The following is a 24051-nucleotide window of genomic DNA, read 5'->3' on the forward strand; positions in this document are numbered from 1 at the left end:
ATCACAGCAAATCACGTTTTGGTCCTTTTTGCACTAATTATTAAAAGACATTGAGCAATCGAACGGTATTGTACCGTCGACATCGCTCACGACACATTAATTATGCCAGCGGAATATCACTCCCGTCAATGTTGGTTGTGCTTTAAAGTTAGGATTTCCCAGTTTCTGGACAAATTCTCAAGCCATATCCCGAAGAATAGAAGAGGGGTAAATTATTTTGTCTAGCTTGACAAGACAAAAATTCATTGACCGCTCCAGCTTCTCGATTCTGACCAACCTTATATGCTTTTGGTCTAGATACAATTTTCCATTCCGATTCTATTTTACTTTAGTTTGAGTAGTGTTGATACCGCACTTTGTGCAATACTGAAATTATTTGCAGCTTCAGACCCCTTCCGTCCATATTTTTCGACCTGCTCGATGATGCTCAAACCTTGCGCAATGGTTAGCGTTTTGATTGTTCGCTTGAAGGGTTTCTCGTGGTTTTCCATACTTGAAAAGAAATTGTTTGATGACACGAACACTCCGTCTTCACTTTCAAGGGCAATTGAAATCTGAGGTAATAACGCACAAAAACATGTACGCGAAAATCAATCGAGTTAGGGAGGTGAAAATCCATGGAAAAATGAATCAAAACACATCGAGTAAGAGAGGCATCGAGTTAGGGAGGTATCGTGTTATGGAGAGAAGAATGCTTGTAAAATCGAAGGTGCCATGAAATCCATCGAGTTAGGGAAAATATCGAGATACAGAACATCGAGTTAGGGAGAGTTGACTGTACATATAAAAGTTTTTTCATATTGAATTCAATTTTTGAGTAAGATTTTTCAACAGTGCATATATAATGTTGTTTTTCCTAAATAGTTCATTGATTTTCAAACAACTTTGTCGAACATCATATTTTAGTAAAACATCTAGATTTTTTGTTACGATTTTTTGAAAGAAAGACCAAAAAAAAATTCAATTAAGCTCCGTCGTAATTTAGATTGGTCATATGATAATGAAAATTGTGTTTTTGGGAAATGTCCGTCATAAGTACAAAGTTTAAAAAAAATCGGAGAAGCTCAGGGCAGCGGCCGGCTGATTTGGCGTGGAATTGCTCTATAGTATTTCGGTAGTAGTAGCAGCAGCACAAGGTTTTCCATCGTCATTGGCGCAATTGTGATGAAGGGTGGGGGGTTGTGTGTCGAAGCAAAAGTCATGTGAATGAGCAAATTTTTCTCGCATTGCGGCGTAGGTTTCAATTGGATGTTTACAACACGACACGAGGGGTGGTCGTAGAAAGGAAGTCATTTCCAGTCTTTTTGCAGTTTGCTCACCTCCTTTTTTGTAGTCTCGCCTGCCTTGGCTTGGCCTAATTTCGTTTCCTTGCACCATGCTGACCGGTGCAATTAGCACACTAAACAGCAAAACACTTGCCATCAGCAGCCAGGCAAGCCTCCGGGGTCTTAGCGACGACGATGCTGCCGTTGTTCCGGATTCCAACTGTTGATGACACATTTCACCGAAAACACTATGATCCGTTTTTCTTTTCTTCTTGTGGTGGGCAGCGGAACCGATCACCGCTGTCCTGTGCCTCTGTTTCAGCTTGGTCGCTAGCTGCACCAGCAGGTTTGCGAGCCCTGCCGAAGGCCACAATTTTTTTGGGAACACTACCACCACTTCCGGTTGCCGTTGCACTAATTCCACCATTTCACCACCGCGGCACTGTTTCGTTCTGCCTTCACTACTTTTTGCTTCTTCAACCAGTCGCGGCGATTCTTCCGCTCCGGAGCTCATTTCACTGCTACTTCGACTGCTCCTTCTTCCCTTCTGGCTTCTAGCTACTTCCATTTGTTTTCGGTAATAACCTCGCGGCCACAACTTCACTTTGCATTACTAATTCCGGCGACGCGATCTCTTCTCCGTTTTGCGTAGCGAATTCTGAAGTCGCACGCACCACTCTCACTTTCCGGAACGGGACGAAACGCACAACTTCACACCACTGCTTCTTCCAGCACGAAATTCCAGCGGTCAAATCGTCGCACTACGTCATACTTTACGCGTTTATATCCAAATACTAACTTTCCACACCACCGAAGTACACCTTTCTCCTTCACCTAGACAACGGATGGTACGGAGGAATGGCCAGCTTACTGTTCTTTTGCTGCTGCTGCTGCTGCTGCTGCTGTTCCTTGCCGTAAACTCCGTCACTCTCGTTGTACGCGCACTCTCTTTCTCTCGCTCGCTTTTTCTCGCGCTTCCACCTTCTTTTTCACTCACACGCAAAGGGCTCCTGCTGCTTTCTTTCGCACGCACTTGCCAATCTCGAGTCACGGTGGCGGCAGCGCTTAAAATGTTTGATACGCAATATCCTTCTTCACTTCCTTGGGAGGCGAGAAAAATAGTTTCCTCTATTTGCACTGTGAATCATCCTAGCTTTTGGTCACCACAACTTCTCACACTGCGCGGCGCTCGCTCGCTCGGACACTGTCTACGGGATCTTCGAATGAATGTGTTTATACGTCTCTGAAACGGGACGAGAAGAGAAAACAGAGGATAGAGACACACAAAAAAAAACGATGAAAGCAGTGAATTTAGTATAAGTGATCTATGAGACGCAAATTGTCGGACCAACTGCTGGGTTCGAGATTAATCGGTTCCGTGGGGTGGACCTTGGGGGTATCCGCGCTCGCCCAAGGGTCAAGCAACCAGCAGCGAGTTCAATAGAAACTAATCAGCTCAATTACCACAATACTGCGCTCTCAGAAATTGGAGGAAAAGACGCGTCCCGTCGGATACCCGCGCCACTCTCGCTTACTTCACTCTGTGTTGTCACATACGCTGCTTCCTAGGCTCGTAGGAAAATATATCAAATAAAATACAAACGCACGCACCCACCCGAATCAACTAAGGAACTTTCCTTTCGTCGGAGAAGCTCGCAGCACAACCTCACTCTGTGTCCGACGAGGAGTCTTCCCAACGAAATGAACGAAAAAAAAAACTATCGCTTCCACACCACCAAGCCACCAACAAAACCAAACACGAAGCGATTCTTCACGATGCAATACATATATTTGCTCGATCTTCCTTCCCGGCACCCGGAACGCGTACTTTCGCAGCCATCGAAACTATCCTGCTATCCGCTCTCGCAAGACGGCGGCTTCTGCACTATCACCGCACCGATTTCCGCGCACCAAATTTTGTTTATCAAAAGTCCCCCGAAAGATGCAATAATATTTTGGGGATAATTTTTTCCTGCCCCTGTTTGTGTTATTACACACTTTACGTCCGCGATGTACAAGAAAAAGGCCTACTCTGTCGTGTCTGTCTGGTGGTGACGATGAAACGAAAACGACGACGACGACGACGACGGACAAACCAACCGAACGAGAATGAAACCAAAACCGAACCAATACCACCTAGCCGCCGCCGCCGAGGGAGCAGCAATCCATCGTCTCCAGGAATAATAATGCACAAACACACACACACACACACACACACACAGAGCGGAGGGAGCACAGTGCGCACACATGACACGAAAAAAAACAAGCAGCTCTCTCTGGCTCGAGGGGCACACACATACGAGAGGCGCTTGGGATCTCTTTGCTTATCGCGTAACCAAGCTAGTCTTCTCTCTTTCTATCATCGCTTGGTAACGTTGCCTCTCTCTCCTTCGGCGAAGGCGCGAGCATACGAGCTCCACTCACACGCTCAGAGCCGATGCTCGGCATTTCAACACAAACACAGCGAATAGTGTTTCATCCAGAGATGCCAAATTTGATTGCTTTAAATCTACTAGTTTTGACGTAGAACTACGTCTTTCAGGAAGAGTGCCAAATCAGAAAACAGGTCACACTTTTGTGATATAAAGTTAATGTTAATAACTATTTTCACAGTGAACAAATGCTGATACATTGCAGACCAATGGAATCGGAAATTCTCTAAGATTCGTTTGACATGCTATACAGTACAATCCACTAATGCCTAAACAGTTTAAATTACAATGAAAGCTCTCTATAGCGACATCGCAGAGGACCATCGTTATAGAGAATTGTCGCTATAAAAGATTGTCATTATAGAGAGCTTAGATGTCGCTCTAAGGAGCAAAATGCTCAAGCTCACGCAAAACAATCTAATTATATTAGAAACAAAAATAATTGATGTTTAAACATTTTGAAACAAAAAACATTAAACAATGAATATAAAAATCAGTTCATTCGTTCGATACTAAATTTTCTCTAGATGAAAAAAAAATAGAAAATTGTTAATTGATTTTTGGTTAATAAACCAGCATAGATAATCTGGAAAGAATCCGCTTGCTGGGTGGGTTTATAGTTTTATTGTTGAATGCTCCGTCAGGCCCTGATTTAATAAATGATTAATTTTATTTATCTCATCGCCAGACAAAATATGCCAATTGAATATCAGTGAAGCCAATATTCTTACCCTTTTCACGGCTGTAGTCCATTTTTTAAAGATGAATGAATTCGCATTGTGCGCCACATTGAACTCATTAGACAATGTTGTCTTTTTAGTACCCTTTTCGAACCTTTGAATTATGTCCAATTTATTTCAGGCGTTGAAAATTTTCGTGTATTTCAACCCATGTTGGGCAGTGAATGTTTTCGAAGTGAAACAAACTTCATGTTATTGCCTGAATTTGATATCAAAAGCTTTATCCAAATAACAATTTAATGCAATTTAATTATAGAGCGTGATTCTTGTTCAACAATTCTTCGTTTAATTTGTTTCAATTAGATTTCCCCATCTTTTATGGTTTAAATTTATGTTTTTGTAACTATCCGAAAATTTAAATCAGTTGGGTGTGAACAGATGTTCAAAGTTGATTAAATCTTATACTACACAACATAGACCAGGTGTTTTCAGATTTTTTTTTTTATGGCAGAGCACTTTTTATAGCAGAATAATTTGACGAAGCACCTGCATTTTTTAACCAATGAAACAAATCCTATTTGCATTGACATCACCCAACTAGGAACAACTCTATTTCGGTTGCACGTCACAGTTACACGATATCTGACCCGGAGTAAACAAGATAAATCACTATATGCCCAGTTAAATCAGATTAAAGAATGTTTTTTCCAATGTGGGTTTTCAGGTGGGAGCATTTGCTATAACTTCGCGGAGCACAATTTTCCCGCGAAGCATCATTTGAGAACCCCTGACATAGACTATTTACGTTCGTGGCATTGACCCATACACTATAGTTGGAGTAAAATTGAAAATTGTCGCAAAAGAGAATGATTTGTATGAGCAGAAATGTGTCGCTACAGGGAATGGTCGTTATAGAGAAATTTCGCAATAAAGAAAAGAATTCCTATGTGATTTTGAAGGGACCTTTGTAAATGTCGTTATAGAGAGATTTGTCACTATAAAGATTGTCGTTATAGAGAGCTTTGACTGTAATGACAACTGGAAGCATTCTCGTTTTCCCATACATTTATTCTACCGATTTGTGTGCATTCCCGAACAGAGCTGTCAATAACGAGCAACTGATACATTCGTTTCTGCCCATTTTCATCATATTTGATTTAAATAAGCCATCCGCGATTTGAAGCCACACCACTTCTCGTTTGGTGGTCATCGAAGCAACATGGTTGCCGCAGAGCATCGAGCGGGAGAGGATTGTTTTCTTGTCGGGTGAAGGAGGAGTATGGAATGGAGTTTCTTTCCTAGAGACGGAAACCGAAAATAGAATAGAATGAAAACACAGATGCGAGTGAGCTAGTATAACACAACGAGCGGATATAATTCATGCCTAATGCTGATTTCACACACATAAACACACAGCTCGATACGAGGAGAGGAAGCCCTCTCTATCGAGGTATGCTATGACAAAGAAGAGTAGCATACTAGAATTTTTTGTGCTAGTGCGGATATGGAAGAGTATCCAGAATTTTGGAATATACGAGGGCGGTCCGATAAGTACTTAGCCTCATCGCCCGATGGTGTCAGTATCGCAAAAGAGATTACTTATCGTGTAGTACATTCTCGTAGTGAAGTGAATAATATAATTCCGTAGTGCTACGTCGAAAACTGCGGTCGTGTCCTAGATAGAACCCATTACAACTTTGTTTGCCTTACTTCGAATAAAAGAACCATTTCGTGTGAATATTAGAACCGACCAGTGGCATAGTTGATCCCAATTTCTTTTTTATAACTAAGGAAGTTTTGCAGTGCGAGAAAAAGGCGTTTGGTGTCAGGTCCGCACTATATGGTGGGTGCATTAAAACCTCCCATTCAAGCTCTCGGAGTATCTGGCGAGTCACTATAGACATGAGTGGCCTTGCGTTGTCCTGATGAAATCCAGCACCTTTTCTGTAGGTCAATTCTGAATGTTTCTTGGCCAATCGCTAGTTTCAAACGGTCCAGTTGTTGACACTAGAGTTCTGACTTCAGTATAAAATTGCACGTATTTAGCAGTTACAGTACACAATGGTCCAGGAAGCGCATTTAACACATTGCGGACCGCTCACGAGTTTTGTCGTGTTTCGTGTTCCGTCTATTACGGATGGATCACGAAATAACCCGTGTTTTCTACACTCGATGGTTGAATCCTTGGTCTGCTAAGAATCCTACAAGGCCTACCGATGGCTCGCCTTCGTCTCGTCCACGCCCAACAAAACGATCTCATTCGTGGAATCCCAACAAATAAAGCGTACAAGTTTGCCCCAAAACATGCGGTCCCTCATGCGTTAAGAAGAAATTTGTATCTAGAGCTCGACTGTTATTCTCTAGACAAAAACTATTTTCGAAATAGTTTAGAAAACTAAACTATAATCCACGGAACACCAGATCATCTACGTTCCAATGTTATTCCGTCGATATTTTCGGAAAAATATGGGAAAGTTAGATTTGATAAAATGTTCTTTACTGACGGTTCATTCATGAACGCGTCCACTGGCTTCGGCATCTTCAATGAAAATTCCAGTGCCTCTTTCAAACTCAAACTCAAACTTGCTATAACCTGATCTTCTACTTCATCTATACCTATTCCCCAGAAACGCCGATTTCAACGTTTAATGATGTTTCCTTCGTTGTGTCCCTGTTTCATATCCCTCCTATCTGATCTATAAACTTTTACTTAGTCGCAGCAATACACACTCTTTACAGATACACGAGCCGAAGGTTGTGCAGTGACAACTCTACACGAGCTGATGATTGTGCCGGCTAGTGACCATTCTATCCTGGATTCCTCGAGTCGAGAAGACGCACCACGCTAGATATGGGGTACGGACTAGGTGGCGTTGCTGATTAATGGTCAGCTGCGCATCCCAATAGGAAGTATCCCGTGTCGGGCACATATACAGAGCATTGGAGACAGCAACATCCCAATTACGAGAACACTTGTAATACTAACCTCGAGCCAACCGCGAGTAATCGGTTACATATTATCAACATAGATAATAAGAAAAAATGTCAAAATATTGAACTCCCGGTCCCGTCTGGCTAACGCCATATGAGCCTTGATAAGAATATACATTTTAGGAAAAAAAACTATATTCGACAAATTAGAACGGTCATTTTTATATTCTCAAAATAGGGTGACCAAAAATTTTCAATGAAAAATCTAACTTTCTTATCTTTATAGATAGAGAATAGACATAGTTTGACAATGTTGTAGCCCCAATTATTTTAAGTAACTTCGTGGAACTTTTTTTTCTATCTCTTGAAATAACCGATATAGCGCTTTTTTTAGTTGCGTTAGGGTCATCACGAAAAAAAAGGTTTTCTGTCTAGTCTTTATCTTTCAAATTCTATATGCAAACTGTCTTCAGAAGACTTATAGAGCTTACTAAGCCAAACACTTTGCGTTGCAGAATTTGTCAATATCTCAACTCTGCTCAAAGTTATATAGTATATTTCTTCCCCAAAAATACGCCCTCTTCATTTGTTTGGCGTTATTTCTGGGGCAAACATGAAAAATGTTTACAGACGTCATTTGGAAGAATATATTTCACTCTACATAATGTGAGGTTTTCAAATCTATGTTATCTACATCAATAATTTTGAGTTCTTCGTCGCAAAATGTTTGTATTGATAAGCTCTTAAAAGTCGTCCTAAGACAACTTTGGTGTAGAATTTGAAATATAAAAGTTAAAGCAAACAAAAACCTTTTTTTCGTGTTTGTATTGATACTTTCAGTGAAGTCTTTCGAATGGCCTTTTCAGATATATTAATCCATTGCGGTCGTATTAAATTTGGACATGGATGTAAAATACATAACTTGTAAGATTATGACAGATAATCAAAATTTATTTATTTTTGTGTGAACTTTAGTGAATACATACTGAACGTTTAATGTTTCCATATAAAATAATATTTTACAGTTCTCCTTCGCGAGGTACCCTTCGAAATAGTCACAGTCCTGGTTTTCGACTACATGTATCGCAAACATAATCAGCCTAATATCTTTCTGTTTGAACATACTAAACAATCCCTGCTTTTTACATATACACAATGCCGCAATACATGTAGATTTCTATTGAGTTTTCCCTCTGGCATGGGTGATAACTTTTGTTTATACTGATTACCGTTATTTATAGAAGCACCGTTTTGATCCGTGGAAATGTTCACTAGACATTAAGACTAGATTTTAAAAGTGTGAATTGATACATTGTTGAATAAAGTATAAGATTAGGAAAGTTTATTGATGGCTTGGAGCAGATAAACGACCTCACAGGATTAATACTTTCAGCAAAATAGCAACAATTCAATGCATTGAGTCTGGTCACAAAGTTGTCCAGAGATAATCTTTGGGCTTGCAAATAGTTCTGCACAACATTTACCTCTCGTAGATCTTGCGTAGAACTATGCACCATAAGTGCAGAAAACGCATAAATGTGACACAAATTGCTGGGAAAGGGGACCGAGCACTTGATCTAGTGTTCATGTTCTCGATGGGATCTCACAGAACTTCAATGACTGTCATCAGCCCATCATAGTTCGCGTAAATCAGTTTCACAGCATCATAATGAGCCATCATGCGACAACCTTTTTACCATTACACCTATGTGACTCAGAAGCACATCCCAGCGATTAGTCGAAATCGCGAAACAAATAGTTTCAACAGTTCCAAAAACTGTCAAACTTTCAATTTTGGCATATTGGACAATTTTAGACATTTGATAATCATACGTTGAGCTGTCGAACATAATCCCGCAACATACTGCTTTAGTGATGTCTGTGGCTGCATTCAGTTTGCCAAGAAGAGCGCACTTCTACATATGGCAGTTTTTTCTCGCGAATTCATTGGCGCTTTTCAGGGCAACCAAATCTTTTACTAAAAAGATATTACAATACAATTCAATACAACAGCTCGGTGCATTTTAAAGTAACATCCGAAACAGTGAAAAAGTTAACTGATTTTAGTTGCAATTAAGCTTGTGTAAATTTGGGAGTGTTTTTAAGCATATTGGTGGGTGATTCAATTGCGATCGATCATGAAATTTCTACAAGTTGTGCCGGAAACAATGGTTGAAAGTGGCTTCGTTGAATAACATCCCTGACATAACCATCCCGTATTTTAGATCAAAAAGCTCATGTCATTAGGGAAATTTAAAACATCGAGCATATATGACAAATAATTGTATTTCGTATCCCTGATTATCTTATTGCTGAATGTCTCACACTTATTATGTTAGCTGAGCTACATATAAATATTTGTTTGATCGAGTATATAATTATTTATATTGTTTTTCAAAATCACTCACAAAAAACATTAACTCATTTTGAGGAAACATAGTTTTAGGTCTTTAGTTTCAAAGTCAAAAAAGCCTAGAGCAACTTAATAATAAACAACTACCCTGCGCACCATTGTGGAGATAAAATTTCCTCTGATGAGGGGTTGATGAAGCTTTTTCACGTAGGACTATGTTTAATGGGAACGTAAAAGGTGTAAATTGAAAATTTAAAAAGTTAACACGCAATGAAAAAGGTGAGATTTTGCATCGAGCAATAGTTATGAATTATTTTACTGTGATTTCTCTTTTAACTTCACTCTAGACAGTGACCAGTCAATACCATATCTTGAGGATGAATCTCAATATGAAAATTATCAATTCTGCTTTTTAAAAGTTTCGAAAAAGTTACAACAAAATCACGCATCAGGACCACCAAAAAAAATCAACTGAAGAGTTAATTATCAAATTTTGTTCGTCCCTAATCTAATATAATCAGTAATAAATAAGCTTATTGCATAATTTCATAGTCCTATGTGAAGAATACGATCGTGTCTCGAAAACCACCTCCTACGATTTTTTTTAACGACGAACGCTATGTCTGTTGCTCAACGATTAGACCTGGGAATAAAACAAAACATAAAATTAATCTATTCAAAAAATAGAAAAGCCGAATTGAGGCTAGGTAGCATGTTTTGTCAACCACAATCGCCAAATATTGGAAGCGGCTGAAAACAAAAAAAATTCTCCATCAACATTGATATATTAGGCGAACCCACTTCCACGCATAGAACACAGGCAGCATTAAATGTAGTCAACATATTTATATTCATCGTAAACAGAAATCATCGCCTTGCGTCAAGCGCAGTCAGCACGTTTAAGATAAATTATCGAAAATAATAAACGCACTGCGAATCGAGTCAGCATATCTGAATCAATAAGAGAGACCCAGCAACCAACCCAGCAGCAACGATACAGTTTTCAGATAGTCTTCGGTGAACGGTTTTTTTAAAAATCGAACTGAATTGGGAAATTTGGGTATTATAAATTTTAACTTTACTAAAATTTAATATGGTTTGACTATTTCATTAGAATAAAATATTTTGTTATCTAGCATATTTTTTTCCTTAAAATATGATAAACACAAAGAAGTTTGAAATTAGCCTGTGATCAGAGCTTGGTTTGTGAGTTGAACTGAACCAGTCTCACATTTTCACTGGAAATGAAACTTGAATGAAAAATCTCTGATCCTAAATCCGATGATTTTTAGAAAATCTTTAGTCCGTTCATCGATTCGTTCAAATCTCGATACCTAGAGTTTTCAGTTTTTGTGCTGAATATATACGTTCCGGTGCCGTAGAAGAATACGATAGAGCTATTTTACTCGTTATTATTCATCGAAATCTTTATTCAGTAGCTGATTAAATTCCACTCAGTACACATCCATAGTACAATGATTATGATTTGTTCTCTTGAGCAGCATTGTTTTGACAGTTTATATTGGCTTGTTTGTGAGAATATATGAAACCTGCGACGTAGGGCAAAGTTTTATTCAACCCTAATTATTTTATGAAAATAATCAAATCTTCGTCTTCAACCGGTAAACATTAATTCTTTAATATCTGATGTTAATTTGAATTTTTGCCACAGTAAATACCCTTATCATCATACTGGTCTAGAAACTCAATAGTTTGGGTGATCAAACATGGGGAAGGGTTTTCCGTCCTCCCTATGAGAATACAAATGAAATGTGCTAATGGACAGATTATACGTATCTGTGAAGTACACGAGGTAAAAATGTATCCAAATGTCTTGAGAATTAAGATTTAGACAGAGCAATCAGACGTAGGCAGCAATCATCAACAGTGAAAACCACCGAAATCAGGAATCATCGCTTAAACAGAGGAAAAGAATAATCCTTTAATACTACTCACACATCTAGACAGCAGGTAGTCTTGCCCGCCTATTAGAATCCAAGACAAAAGCTCTCGAATAAGGCTAAAGTGTAGAATGGGCTGAAATTAGAGTGGAGTAAAAATCGTGGTTTCTGAAAATTCTAATTAAAGGCTCATCAGCAAGTGTTGATATTTCAGTGAAATTCAAAAAGGATGAGAGTGAGGAATCGAGGATCGTATTGTAGTTCGAGAGCTTTAAATTGGTTACTAGAAATGGCAAACTTTGTCATGCATTCTCGAGAGAGATTCAATAAAACACATAAGAAAATACTAAATTTAATGCTTTTTTTAGATTTTACAATCATCTTTAATTATTTTACAAACGTAATCAGTACCAGATTTTCTCATCTTTCGAATGGAAGCCTGAGAATCGTTCTAAGTAATATACCTTCTGTATCAGAGCCAGTTTAAGAACCCAAAACAAGAAAAGTTCAATAATTCTGCCATAGTTGAGATTCAATCGCATGCGTAGAAGCCTTTTTTTGCTTGAAATTTGATCGTCTATGACCAAAATTTGCACAGAGTATATGATTATAATATAATTTAATTTGTTTTTTTTTATTAAAATTTTTCTACTACGTACTAGCATACCCGGCAAACTTCGTCCCACCCAAAATTTATTTTTCGTTATCTCATCCACGTTTTCTTACTAAACGCACGTTCATGGGTCCAATCGAAGAACTGTTCATTGATTTATCTTCTAATCGACCCATTGAACATTATTTTTTACTATCCAATTTCAGTAATGAAATGTGACAACTCGACATTATAATTAAAAGTTATTATAACAGATTATAATTATAACAGATTATAACAGATTATTTTCAGACACAATTCTCGTGCAAGATTTCCAGTTGCCATTAACATGTTTCCCTGCTACATGGAATACATTTTTGATGCAGAAAATATGATAGAATGAAGACAGTCCTAAATCGGACAATTCCTTTCTCGAGTTTTGCTCTTATCAACACATTCGGCGATCCATTTTTATTTATATAAAAATAACCACGCTTGTCAATATGTAATTGTAGAACACATGCGAAAATTTTCGAAAATTTTCAATTGTCATGTTTGATTGGAATATGTGTATTATTTTTATGGAACCCACTTTCCGTTCCAGAGAAGGAAGGGATGTCATCATCATAGAAACATTTCTCGTACCTACAAATCCTCACATCCAAAATTTGGCTCCATTTGCTTTATTAGTTCTTGAGTTATGCAGAAATTTGTGTTTCATTTGTATGGCAGCCTTCCCTTAGACAGAGGGGAAGACTGTCAAACCACCATACAGGGTCTTCCATTTCGGGCTTCCGAAAGTATACAGCCCTGCGATGACAACCGTTTGACATAGCTGTCAACCAAAGCGTCATATCGTTAGTTGAATTCTCTGCCATTTTACAATATGGATCGTTTTAACATCGCACAACGAGTTAATTTTGTTAAATTGTACTATAAAAATGATGAAAAACCGGCAAATGTTTTTCGAGCATTACGGACGGACTTTGGTCGTCATGGACGGTCTACAGAGCACACAATCGCTCATGTAGTGCGTAAATTCGAACAAACTGGATCCGTAGCGGATATTGTGAAACCTGTGCATCATCGTAGTACAATTCATTTGTATGGCAGACCCCCCTCAGAGAGGGGGGTGGAGCGTCTAACCACAATAGAAACATTTATTGCACCCTAAAACCTCTGTATTGCTAATTTGGTTTCATTTGCTTCATTAATTTTCGAGTAATGCAGAAATTTGTGTTTAATTTGTATGGCAGCCCACCGTTAGAGAGGGGGGAGGGGTCTCGAACTATCATAAGAATCTTCCTCGGCCACAAAAACCTCTACACACCAATTTTCATGTCGATCGGTTCAGCAATTTCCGAGTCCATAAGAATCAGACAGACAGACAGAAATCCATTTTTATAGATATAGGGCCTGATTCTCGAATACACTTCGCGGTGGAAACGGGATGAAACGTATCCGCGATGACAACGGTACGGTGTCGACATCTGGATACGAGATCAGTTTCCCATTAAACTAATCATTATAATATCAAATCATCTTCAGATAAAATTTTTGTATGAGATTATTCTATCGGATGAAGGAAACAAAGTTTTCCACTCACATTGAATACCAATTTGATACGAAGAAGTTAATTTTCATTAATGATTTTTTATTTGAAAAGTGCACATTCTGCTTGAAAACTCATTATTATCTTCGACACTTCACTAACTCGCAAAACGTAGTTCAATGACGTGCCGTTTATTTCGTTTCCACCGTGAAGTGTATTCGAGAATCAGGCCCATAGATAATAACTTGATATGAACATTTCTACAAATATGTGAAAAGAAATCGATTTTGATTCAAGCTAAAATTTAATATCAACAAGCAAAAAAAACATCAGTTTGACATCACTGTCCTACACTCCGAGCAAGCATTTCTCCAAAACGCACTGTCCCTTATGTTTAAATAGCCGTACAGCTAGGCTCGTTGTGTGTGTTTTGTGATCATTCTCCGAGCGAAGCCCGAGCACAGTTTCAGTTTATGAAAACGAACGGTTGGCCATCGCTCGCCGCACACAAACGCAAAAAATTTGTTTTGATTTCTTACCCCTGTTACCGTAGCATTACGCCCAACCAACACACAACCAACGGATTTTTCCCCGCGCGCGTGATATTCCTAACCAATACATGAACCTGCGCGCACTACGAAAGTGAATTGAGAACCGGTCCCGAGAGTTGCTAGAGTAAAGTTGTACGGTGTAGTGAAATGTCTAGTAAACGAACGACCGAACGAACATAGTAACTGGCGCGGTCTCAATCACAGGGCAGAGCAGAATCAATCAACTAACGAGGCCAGAGAATATACCGCCTTCACCACTACCAGTACTGTTAGCAAATTGATCGAGCGAGAGAGAACGAGAATCTCCGGTTATTGAATGAAACGCGCGGATAAATTGTGAGCAAATTCCCTCGGGAGAGAAGGTTCACGTTAACACTCAAAATGGCCACACAATCATCGATGCCCTCCGTGGCTGCCAATCGTAAGGCATCGTAATGCATTTTTGAGGAAGCAACATATGAGCGCGGATTCCGGTTTGCCAAACACTGTCTGAGAGCGCGCGCGCGTGTGTGTGAGTGTTTGTTTTGCTCACACGTCGCGGGGTTGCGAAGCGATCGAACCGTTACTCATTGTCCTTTTCCCGTGGTGCTCACAGGAGTACGACAGTGCTGCCAACTTCGCAAGTTGTATTGAAAAAGTAATTTGTTGGAAGCTTTTGTGTTTTTGTGGTCAAATTTTTCTCATATTCCACATTGACATGAATTAATCCGTTAACGGTTAGCTGTTCGGAAAATTGAACAGTTACTTTGATAATATTTCATTTCTTTGGAAAGCAACCATATGGTAATGTTTATGCACCAAATGATAGCTTATTTTATTAACCACCACTTACCATCAATTCCATTTAATTTTGTATAACTTTATTGGGCAATAAATTCGGTTTAAAGCATATATGTGCATAAGGTTTGTTGAATAACAAAAAAAGACGGGTGGGTAATATCGGGGACATAACCGGAGTGACGTAGGACTATACAAAGGGGACAGCTTTTGTTAAATATATATTTTAAATATATTGTTTTATTTTCTTCTCCTACGTGAATACCTACCTATCTACCTGAAAAATGGATTAGTTTACTGTTTACTCTTTATGAATATGTTGATGGTTCTGAAAAGAACCTTTGGTGTTGTGTTTTTGTTATCACTCGATATTCCCATCTTGTTCGGTTAAACCTTCCTGTTTAGCTATTGCGTTTGCCACTCGCCACAGCTTTCACAGTTAGAAAATTTCTTCCCATCCAGCTTGTGACATATTGTTCAGTAAATTACATTTAATGCGATGTGCCGGAGAAACACTTTGCCACTCACTGAAACTAATTGTTGCCTTGATGAGCGCCGAACCGAAGCTGCTCTATTCTTGATGCGGGTTTTCTGATTGTCGTGAGCAGCTTTGCAAGCCAACTCGAGCACTCCGACGGCCGAAACTCTATAATCGCTGTTAGGTATACTGGTGCTCCGGCACCAATCCGTTCGGCCTAGTTTCCCTTGCGGAGCAATCAGTGAATGCGACCAACAGGGAACTGGAGACCTGCACGGTTCGAGTGAGACTTTGCCTTTCCCTTAACTTGTCCTCCTTTGTTACGTCCACGATACCGATGCCGTACAACCACACGGGTTTACGGTTTGAAAGAAAATAAGATATTTTTTTGGGGTCCGTGTGTTTTATACTCTAGCGGTACACACTCACAGGATAGAGACAAATCGGCAGACTCAGCCAGAGGGGCGAGTCCAACGAGACGAACGAATGAGCGTTAAAAGGGAGCGATGGCAAAAAAATACATTCATTACGATTTGTTCGCTCGTTGGATTCACATACAGGCTAAAAAGGGTCCTTTTCAGGATCACAAAATTATCTTTAATCTAATGAGTTTATTGTTTTGTTATCACTCGATATCCCCATCTTGTTTGGCTAAACCTTCCTGTTTAGCGATTTGTTGCCACTCGCCACAGCTTTCACAGTTGGAAAATTTCTTCCCATCCAGCTTTGTGACATGTTGTACAGTAAATTACATTCAATGCGACGTGCCGAAGCGCCACTCAGTGTCGCATTGGAGGCGATTTTAACCTGTAATTGAACATTTGCGATGACAGTGGTACAGTGTCGACTTTCAATGTGGGGTCATAATTTGGATCTCTATGTTTACAAAAATGTCCAACTAAATAAGTCGCATTACATGTCCGTCCAATTAGCTAAATGTCGAACTAATTGTAGATTACTGTACTTTCAATCTGGAAACAATTTAAGAATTGGTGAAAATTGAGTAATCAGGAAAGTCCCCAACTATCAATAAGCTCAGAACAACTGCCAAATTCACATACTCATCAGATCCTGGCAAACAAATTATGAAAACATCAATTTGTGTTTTATTATTATTTTGGATAATGTTTTAGAAAGCATTGAACTTTATTTCCTCAACTCTTTTTTGGAAGGTTTAATGGCCCTGAAAAGCGCCTTGTTTCATGGAATGGTTCCAATTTAGAAAACTGAGTACTCGTGGTTTTGAAAAAAACCATTTCGAACGCCCTCGATGTCGCCTTGTTCTGGATTTGCCACCAAAGCAGTTTGTATAAAGAACAAACTTTTTTCTTCTGCTACCTGATGCCGTTTTGCGATTGCGTTTGCCACTCGCCACTCGCTGCAACTGCCTGTTGTCTTGATGTCCACCGAACCGAATGTGTTCTGTTCCGAATGTGGGTTTTCTTATCGTCGCGAGCAGCTTTGCCAGCTAACTCGATCACTTCGGCGGCCGAAGCTATATAACGCCGGCTAGGTGGACTGGTACACTGGTACTAACGCGCTCGGCCTAGCTACCCTTGCGGGGAACTCCAGATCAACACGGTTCGAGCGGGATTTTGCCTTTCCCTTCACTTTTCCTCCTTACCCAGTCCAGACATGGCTGCTTGGGTTGGTTTGTTGATGTGTTGTGATGAGAACCGATGTGGTGTACGGTTTGGATGAGAATGATCGTTACGGAAGGAAGGAAGGAAGGTCTTGTATTATAGAGACTTTAAACTTTTGCAGTTCATTCGCCCTTAGCCTTGAGAAAGGCCCTTTGAAAACTCTACTCTACTTTTACTCCAGCGCACCACCTCCACCCTCTTGCCTTGAGAAAGGCACTTGATCCCTCGCCGTCCAGCAACGATGTTGTCCAGTCGGTGTCCACATAAAGAATGATCGTTACGGCAGCGGAGCGAGGATTTTTAAGCTGACTGGCTGGCTCGAGAATTACGCATGTGTGAGACTGCGACCAATGTTTCGTTCATTTTTTTCTTTTTCCTTTCCAATCGTGCTTCATTCTATTTCGCTGCTGCTCTGGTTGCCCGTTTTGGTCGGTACGATTTGAGGAGCACAAAATGGACCAATCAAAAATGGGCACATAGTGCATTTTGACAATGCTTGATATTTCACAATTATTCAATTATTTATCTCAAGAAATATAAAATGTTATTCGTTATGATAGATGCGTAGATATATTTCCTATCAATTGATGCAAAAACCTTTGCGATCTATTGAGAAATGCACGAGTTATAAGCGTTCCAAATCTTGCATTTTTTCCTACTTGTTCAGTGCCTAGATTTTCATTTCACCCCCTATATCTTCCGGTTAGACGTAGTCCTACGTCAAAAAAATGGGTGGGTTATACCTATGATATAACCGCAAGGTTAACGTGGGACTACCTTAGCTTATCAATCATTTGCTTGTATTGATTACATTTTTGATGGAATGAAACAATTCCCGAATTCAATTGAATTCAATATAATTGCTTTGTGAGTAAAAAGATTGTATAATGTCAAGTAAGGTCAATTCATGCATTGCGATAGATAATGCTCTTCATTACAAGTAAATTTAATGACAGTCCTTTTACGTTTGGTATAATACCTAGAACAAAATATGTGAACGGGGGAATTATCAAACGATTATTTTATTTTACATTCTCGAACCGCGAATTTGCTTGATTTTATGAACTTCAGGCACTCAGTTCCAATTTTGACATGTATGTCGAACGCATATTGTTTAATCAATAGGCGTTATCGCAGAAAATGGTTAACAACATTTGCCTAATCATCAAATGGTATGCGTAGACATTCAGTGAGCGGAAGATATGAAGGTATATCCTTCAATACAATAATGAATAACCGAGCCAAAGCGTTGTGTCAGACACCTTGAGGAAACACATTTCTGTCGGACCAAAAATGCCCCCGACTTTCATGTATTTGCAATGCTGATTAACCCAAGGCTGCTTGGGTTTGATGGCTGTGTTAGGGAAATCGTAGATCGGGCCAATCAAAATGAGGCAGTTATGCCGTTTAGATAACGCTTAACATTTTACAGTTGTTCAATTGTTTATCTAATGAAAAATTACATTTTATTAATTGCGACAGAAGCGTAGAGATATTCCCTATCAATTGATGCAAACATCTTTCCGATCCAGTAAGAAATGTTCGGGATCTTTCCTTTTTTTCTGCATGTTCTGTGTTTAGGTTTTCATTTTACCCCCCCCCCATATACTCCGGTTAGACGTAGTCCCACGTCAAAAAAATACACCAATGGCTTCCACCGGAAAATATTTTTTACAACTTAGCCGCTGAAAAGCAGAACTGCATGTTCTCGTTTTAATCGATTGTGTGCAAGTGCGGCATCTACTTTGCTTGAAGCGTTTTTGTATGTAAATGTTCGTGTAAGATACAGCGTGTTAGGAAGCTGATCTAAAAAGCTTTCAGGAGGTAACAAAGATTTATTTAGGATAAAAGCATCATAATAAGGTCAAACCCAAAATATGAGAGAATTATTAAACTTTTATTGTTTGTAAGTTTTAAGTCCTTTACTTATATAATGTTACTTAATTTCACCAATTTTTAAATTATAATACAGTATTCAATACCAAATTATTCCATCTTTCAAATGAAATCAACATCATCGTTCTAAGTAGCGCACTTTTAGAAGTAAAGCCAGTTTAAGACAAACAGACCCCAAAGGATATGTTGAATGTTCAGATTTTTGTCATTTTGTGACACAAAATTTGTGTTTTTTTAGTTGAACATTATCACCATTATAGGAACCAAATTACATAGAATGATGTTTATGCTAATTTTTAAGAGATCTTCATTACACAAAGTGTAATTTTGTTGGTTAAAAGATTAAGTGGAGCATTTATTTCATTTTACCTCAATGCATCGAATCAACTCTAGAAAGCATTATTCCGCTCATTTAACAATAAAAGTTCGGTAACTTTCTCAGGTTGCCCTTTGATATTCTCCGTCGCAGCGTTTTGAATTGAGAAAACATATTTTTTATCGAAATTATTGAAGAGATGCTGTCCCCTCCGTTGATTCTTCAGTATTCTCCTTCACCTCGTAATAGAATGAATTCGTTCCGTCAAAAGGTTCACTTTGCGTTTACTGATTCACATCACCTATTGCAGTGAATCTTGGTTTTTAATGCATCCCTCCAAAAAGTTTCCTTCTTATGACAATCGCAGGGGAACTACGCTGAGAAGCGCTAAAGCCTTGGGCCACGAATAACACACTAATATTTCTTTCCACCGCCTTGTGACTACAAGAAAGTGGCCGGCCATTATTGAATATTAACAGTTCGAATAATATTGTACAGTTTGCCCAAGCTCAGGCTCATGCTTGTCGAATGCAAGTATAATGAAAAGTTCAGTTTCTCACATAATGAAATATTTACCGGAATTCTTCAAATTTGCGAAATGGACTCAGAGTGAGCGCTCACATAGATTCATTGATAAAAGAAGTATTTAACGCGTTGTGGAGATAGTGCTCAAAGAGACTAATCGAATCTATGGCGCAAAGAGATTAATCGAAACAACGCATTAATTCACCAATCAGATGGAACCCAGAATATTATAATTAATTGGAATTGAACCCTTTACGGTCGGAATTAATTTCCCTCGAAAAAGATCCTCTTATCTATCCACAATAATAATACTTTGTTTATACCGAGTACCGCTATCTATTATTCATAGAAACTCGGTATACATTCTTGAAGAAGTTCACTAGACATTAAAATTCGTTTAGGAAAAAATGTAAGCTATTACATCGTTGAATAACATATTTAATATGATTCTTTGCTGTGGTGGCTGAGAGCAGACAAACAACCGCAAAGTGTTAATATCTTCAAAAGGTGACTTTCAACTGGATTATAGTCGTTCGTTTGATCCTTCTATTCTAGATTCAATACTGCAGACCATAAACCCTTGCATGAAGCAGAGCTCTGTCTTAAATCTGTTAATCAAAAAAGTAGAAGGGTCTGTTCCAGGGGGTACTGACTGAAGCATAACGTAGGTCTGTTACTGTTCGGAGCAATTGTTTTAGATTTGTAACATGCGGTGGAATGACTTCAATTTCAATTTTCGTTGTATGTCAAGTCTTAATTTCTATAGTTTAGCTGAAAGAAGAGCAGTTCATATATTGCAAAATAATGTCAAATGTATTGAAAGCTTCATGAAGAACAAAGGAAAAATATACGCAAGATTCAATTTGTTTCTACAAAATCGTGAAGAAAAATACGTAATTCAACTGGTCAACTAAAATCGACGAATTAATCCAAAGATCGTACCAATGGAATCTGTAGCTTTTCAATCTAACACATTACATTCTGAAAATAGAACAAACTATCAATTGTCGAACAGTGAAGGGTGGATGAAGCAAACGGAAAAATGAAGTACTAAACGAGAGTTCAATTGTCAAACATTGTTATAAAACCGAAAAGTTAGCGAACATAACTAAATCCATCATGTATGAACATCACTGCAGTGAAAATACAACGATTAAAAGCCTTGTCAGCCTTTTCTATTTTTCTATTCCCGATTCGCATTCATGCCTCCAAAATCTTCAAATATCACGACTGCAAATACTGTAGTTACTGTATTTACTGATTGACTGAGGTAGATCTTTGAATGCTTATGGGTACACCAAATACTTAACTCTCTGTGACTGAACAAATTAAAAATTAAATCTGTCAATTATTCGTTATGTATCACGAAATAATTCGACCCGTTTTTTTAATGTTCAATTCCCTAAAAAGCGATCCGAATTGATCTGATTACGAAATTTCACTACTCTGATGAGCTTTCTAGCGCCCTATAACATGGTGCATCACGAGTGAGGTTCACTGGAGCAACATATTTTACGTGTTTTTAGCTCTCTTGAATTTTTGATTAAATATAACTCATACAAACGGGTTAGTATACATTCTACAGGGTCTTTTGGATCAAACACTCACGTAAAAAAATTTAATAACTTCTACAAAAGTGAAACGATTTTTATATTAAAAAAAACGAAAAAATATCTTGTTTAAGGACATTTTCGATGTGACCACCCCTTCTTTCGATAACGCGTTTTAAACGGAGAATAAAATTCTTCATGCACAACTCTAACATTACGACTTCGACGCTGTTGACAGTGCAGCAAATAATCATGTCATTCTTTTGAATTCGGAATAGCAATAACCATCAGGAAGCTCATGAACTGAATTTCTTCACTCATGCGGATCACTGCTCCCTATGTTCTTTCCATTTGGTTGAATAACCGCTCATTTATTCTTGTAGCATGTCATCCTATAATAGAGATTTGAGATTCCCTTCTGTTGAATGAACGATCGTGCCATTCAATCGAAGAGACGGAGACCCAATTGAGTTGCTCGTAGCAGTGTTTGTCAAAAGTGAGAATGGAAGGTGGAAAACGGAAAAAAATTGCGTCCCAGTTTGTGCATAAGGAAGGAGAACGAGTATACTGCAGGATTGAAGGGAACGACTCCTGCACATACATTCAATCTAGGTATGATGTAGGAAACTTCATTCGGTATTTCCGGACCCGCCACACAAGCATGGCAATTGAGTACGGTTTGATCAGCGAACATGTGACACCAACGAAAAAACAGCGGATCATTCCTAGAAAGCTTGCATTACTCTTGATAAACAGCTGTTGGTCGATACAGGTGTAAAGCTTGTATCGTATCATCGCCTCTCGCTATCGTGTTTCCAGTGGGAAGGCTTAAGACAGCTGCTAGACCCCCTAGAAACCGCTTTCGGAATCAAACTAAATAAACATAATGTAACTGGACACATTGAACAAGCAGCTTTGTGAATCCAGACAGCAATAGCAAATGAGATGAAAAGCAAACTTTTATGTCTGATGATCAGCCTCTTTTAGGGATCGGTGTTCAGTTTTCAGTAGGTGATAAAGTTGTAAGCAGGACTCTTGGTAAGTTCACCTTGATTTCATTACGTAGCCGTTCAATACCGCTCGCATACATATATCAATCATAGGCATGACCGAAGTAAAGCAGCACCAAACCGCAGAATTTTTGAAATCAAAAGTCTTGGAACTGCTTACTCGATATGGCATCAGAATCGAGCAAATTTTCGTGTTTATTGTAGACAATGTAGACTCGTGAGGTGTTCAGTGCATTCTTTGCAACTGGCCAGTCTCGATGTCGTGGATAAAAGCCACTCCAACGTGAAAAAAGTGACAGAAGTTGCTAAATGCTGTAAAAATGTAAAATACAAGACCATTTTCGAATATCATAAGGCGACATATCCTCCGGTTTGGTGTCAAACGCGATGGGGAGGAATTTATAAAATGGTCGATAGCTTTTCTGAGCAAAAATCCTTCTTCATCCAGCTCGGACAGGAATTTCCAGAACTAGGTGAGAAGATGAATCGTATGAACAACAAAGAACAAAATCAAAATCAATATCAACATTTCCTGCAGATCTTTCATCCAACTGGGAATTCAACTGGAGGATTACCTAGAGGCATTTAAACCGATATTGTATTTTACAAAAAACCTACAAGTAGCGCATATGCCACTCAACAATTTTTAAATGGACTGGTTACTAGCAATACATGGGGTCAGAAACTTCGTTAACAATTCGTTTTCCAAATCTCTGGTGGAGTCGTTGACGAGACGGCTTAGAGGCCAAACGGGCTCAATTGCATTCAAAATGGCTCTCTACCTTGTTCCTCGGTTTTCCTTCATCGATTCGAGACTATTCTTCTTTGACGAAAAGGTGCACATTCATGTAATATATCGAACAAAACAAACATAAATATTTACTGAATTTGATGAATTAAAACTATCGTAAATTAACAGCGGTTCATTTCCCAGACATGGGATCGCCTCAAACGGCTGGACACAGACTACGTAGAAGCTTCCATCAATGACAAGGATGATCACAGAAATGTTCGGTGGTACTCTCACGCATTCATGTAGTTCAAGTTTCACATTTCAACAATAGATGAAATCACTCGAAACGGAACAACGCCAACCTGCTATATACAACGTTTGGGAACACTGGATTAAACGCAAAACCAGCCATCACGAGCTATCTGCTGTTGGTGCTCTTGTAATGTCCGTACCAGCATGAGATTTAGTGCTCTGGCACTCGTCCTATCACTGCATCGGTCTACCTCGGGAGAGGGCACCTTGGAACACATCTTTCTGATGAAGTTGAACAAAAAGATACAAAGGATACAGCAGAAGACATCCAAGCGTCCTGAATGTATCCATAGTTTTGTTATCATGTTTTTTTTTCAAATTACTACCCAAATCTTTGTTGTTTTGTGCATCTCATGGATTATAGCGCTTAGAAATGAAAAAAATAATAATAGCAAACTGAATTCTAGAAGAAAAACTGAGTTTTTTTGTTTCCAATATTTATATTTAAATAATCAAATTAATCCGCTCTACTTTTACATAATCAGCAAATTAAATAGTACTCCTAGTAGGAAAACTCTTCGTCTTTCAACTGTCACACGTGAAAAGTTTATACG

The 24051-nt window shown here is 38.8% G+C and overlaps 1 protein-coding gene across 8 annotated transcripts in view; it reads right to left on the reverse strand.

Moving 5' to 3' along the window:
• The window catches only part of LOC129764998 (insulin-like receptor), a 551253-nt gene that overhangs the window by 180533 nt on the left and 346669 nt on the right, over positions 1-24051 (reverse strand). For 3 of the 8 annotated variants that reach the window (XM_055764732.1, XM_055764729.1, XM_055764737.1), the window contains exon 3: positions 1320-2508. In XM_055764732.1, the coding sequence (XP_055620707.1) occupies positions 1320-1833 (514 nt within the window). In that variant the 5' untranslated portion in view covers positions 1834-2508. Of the gene's footprint in view, positions 1-1319; positions 2509-2729; positions 2852-2876; positions 3356-14245; positions 14399-24051 lie in introns of those variants that run through there. The other 5 variants (XM_055764735.1, XM_055764731.1, XM_055764733.1 and 2 more) reach the window with 5 other exon arrangements.

Source organism: Toxorhynchites rutilus, chromosome 2 (assembly GCF_029784135.1).
Source record: "Toxorhynchites rutilus septentrionalis strain SRP chromosome 2, ASM2978413v1, whole genome shotgun sequence".
NCBI lineage: Eukaryota > Metazoa > Arthropoda > Insecta > Diptera > Culicidae > Toxorhynchites > Toxorhynchites rutilus.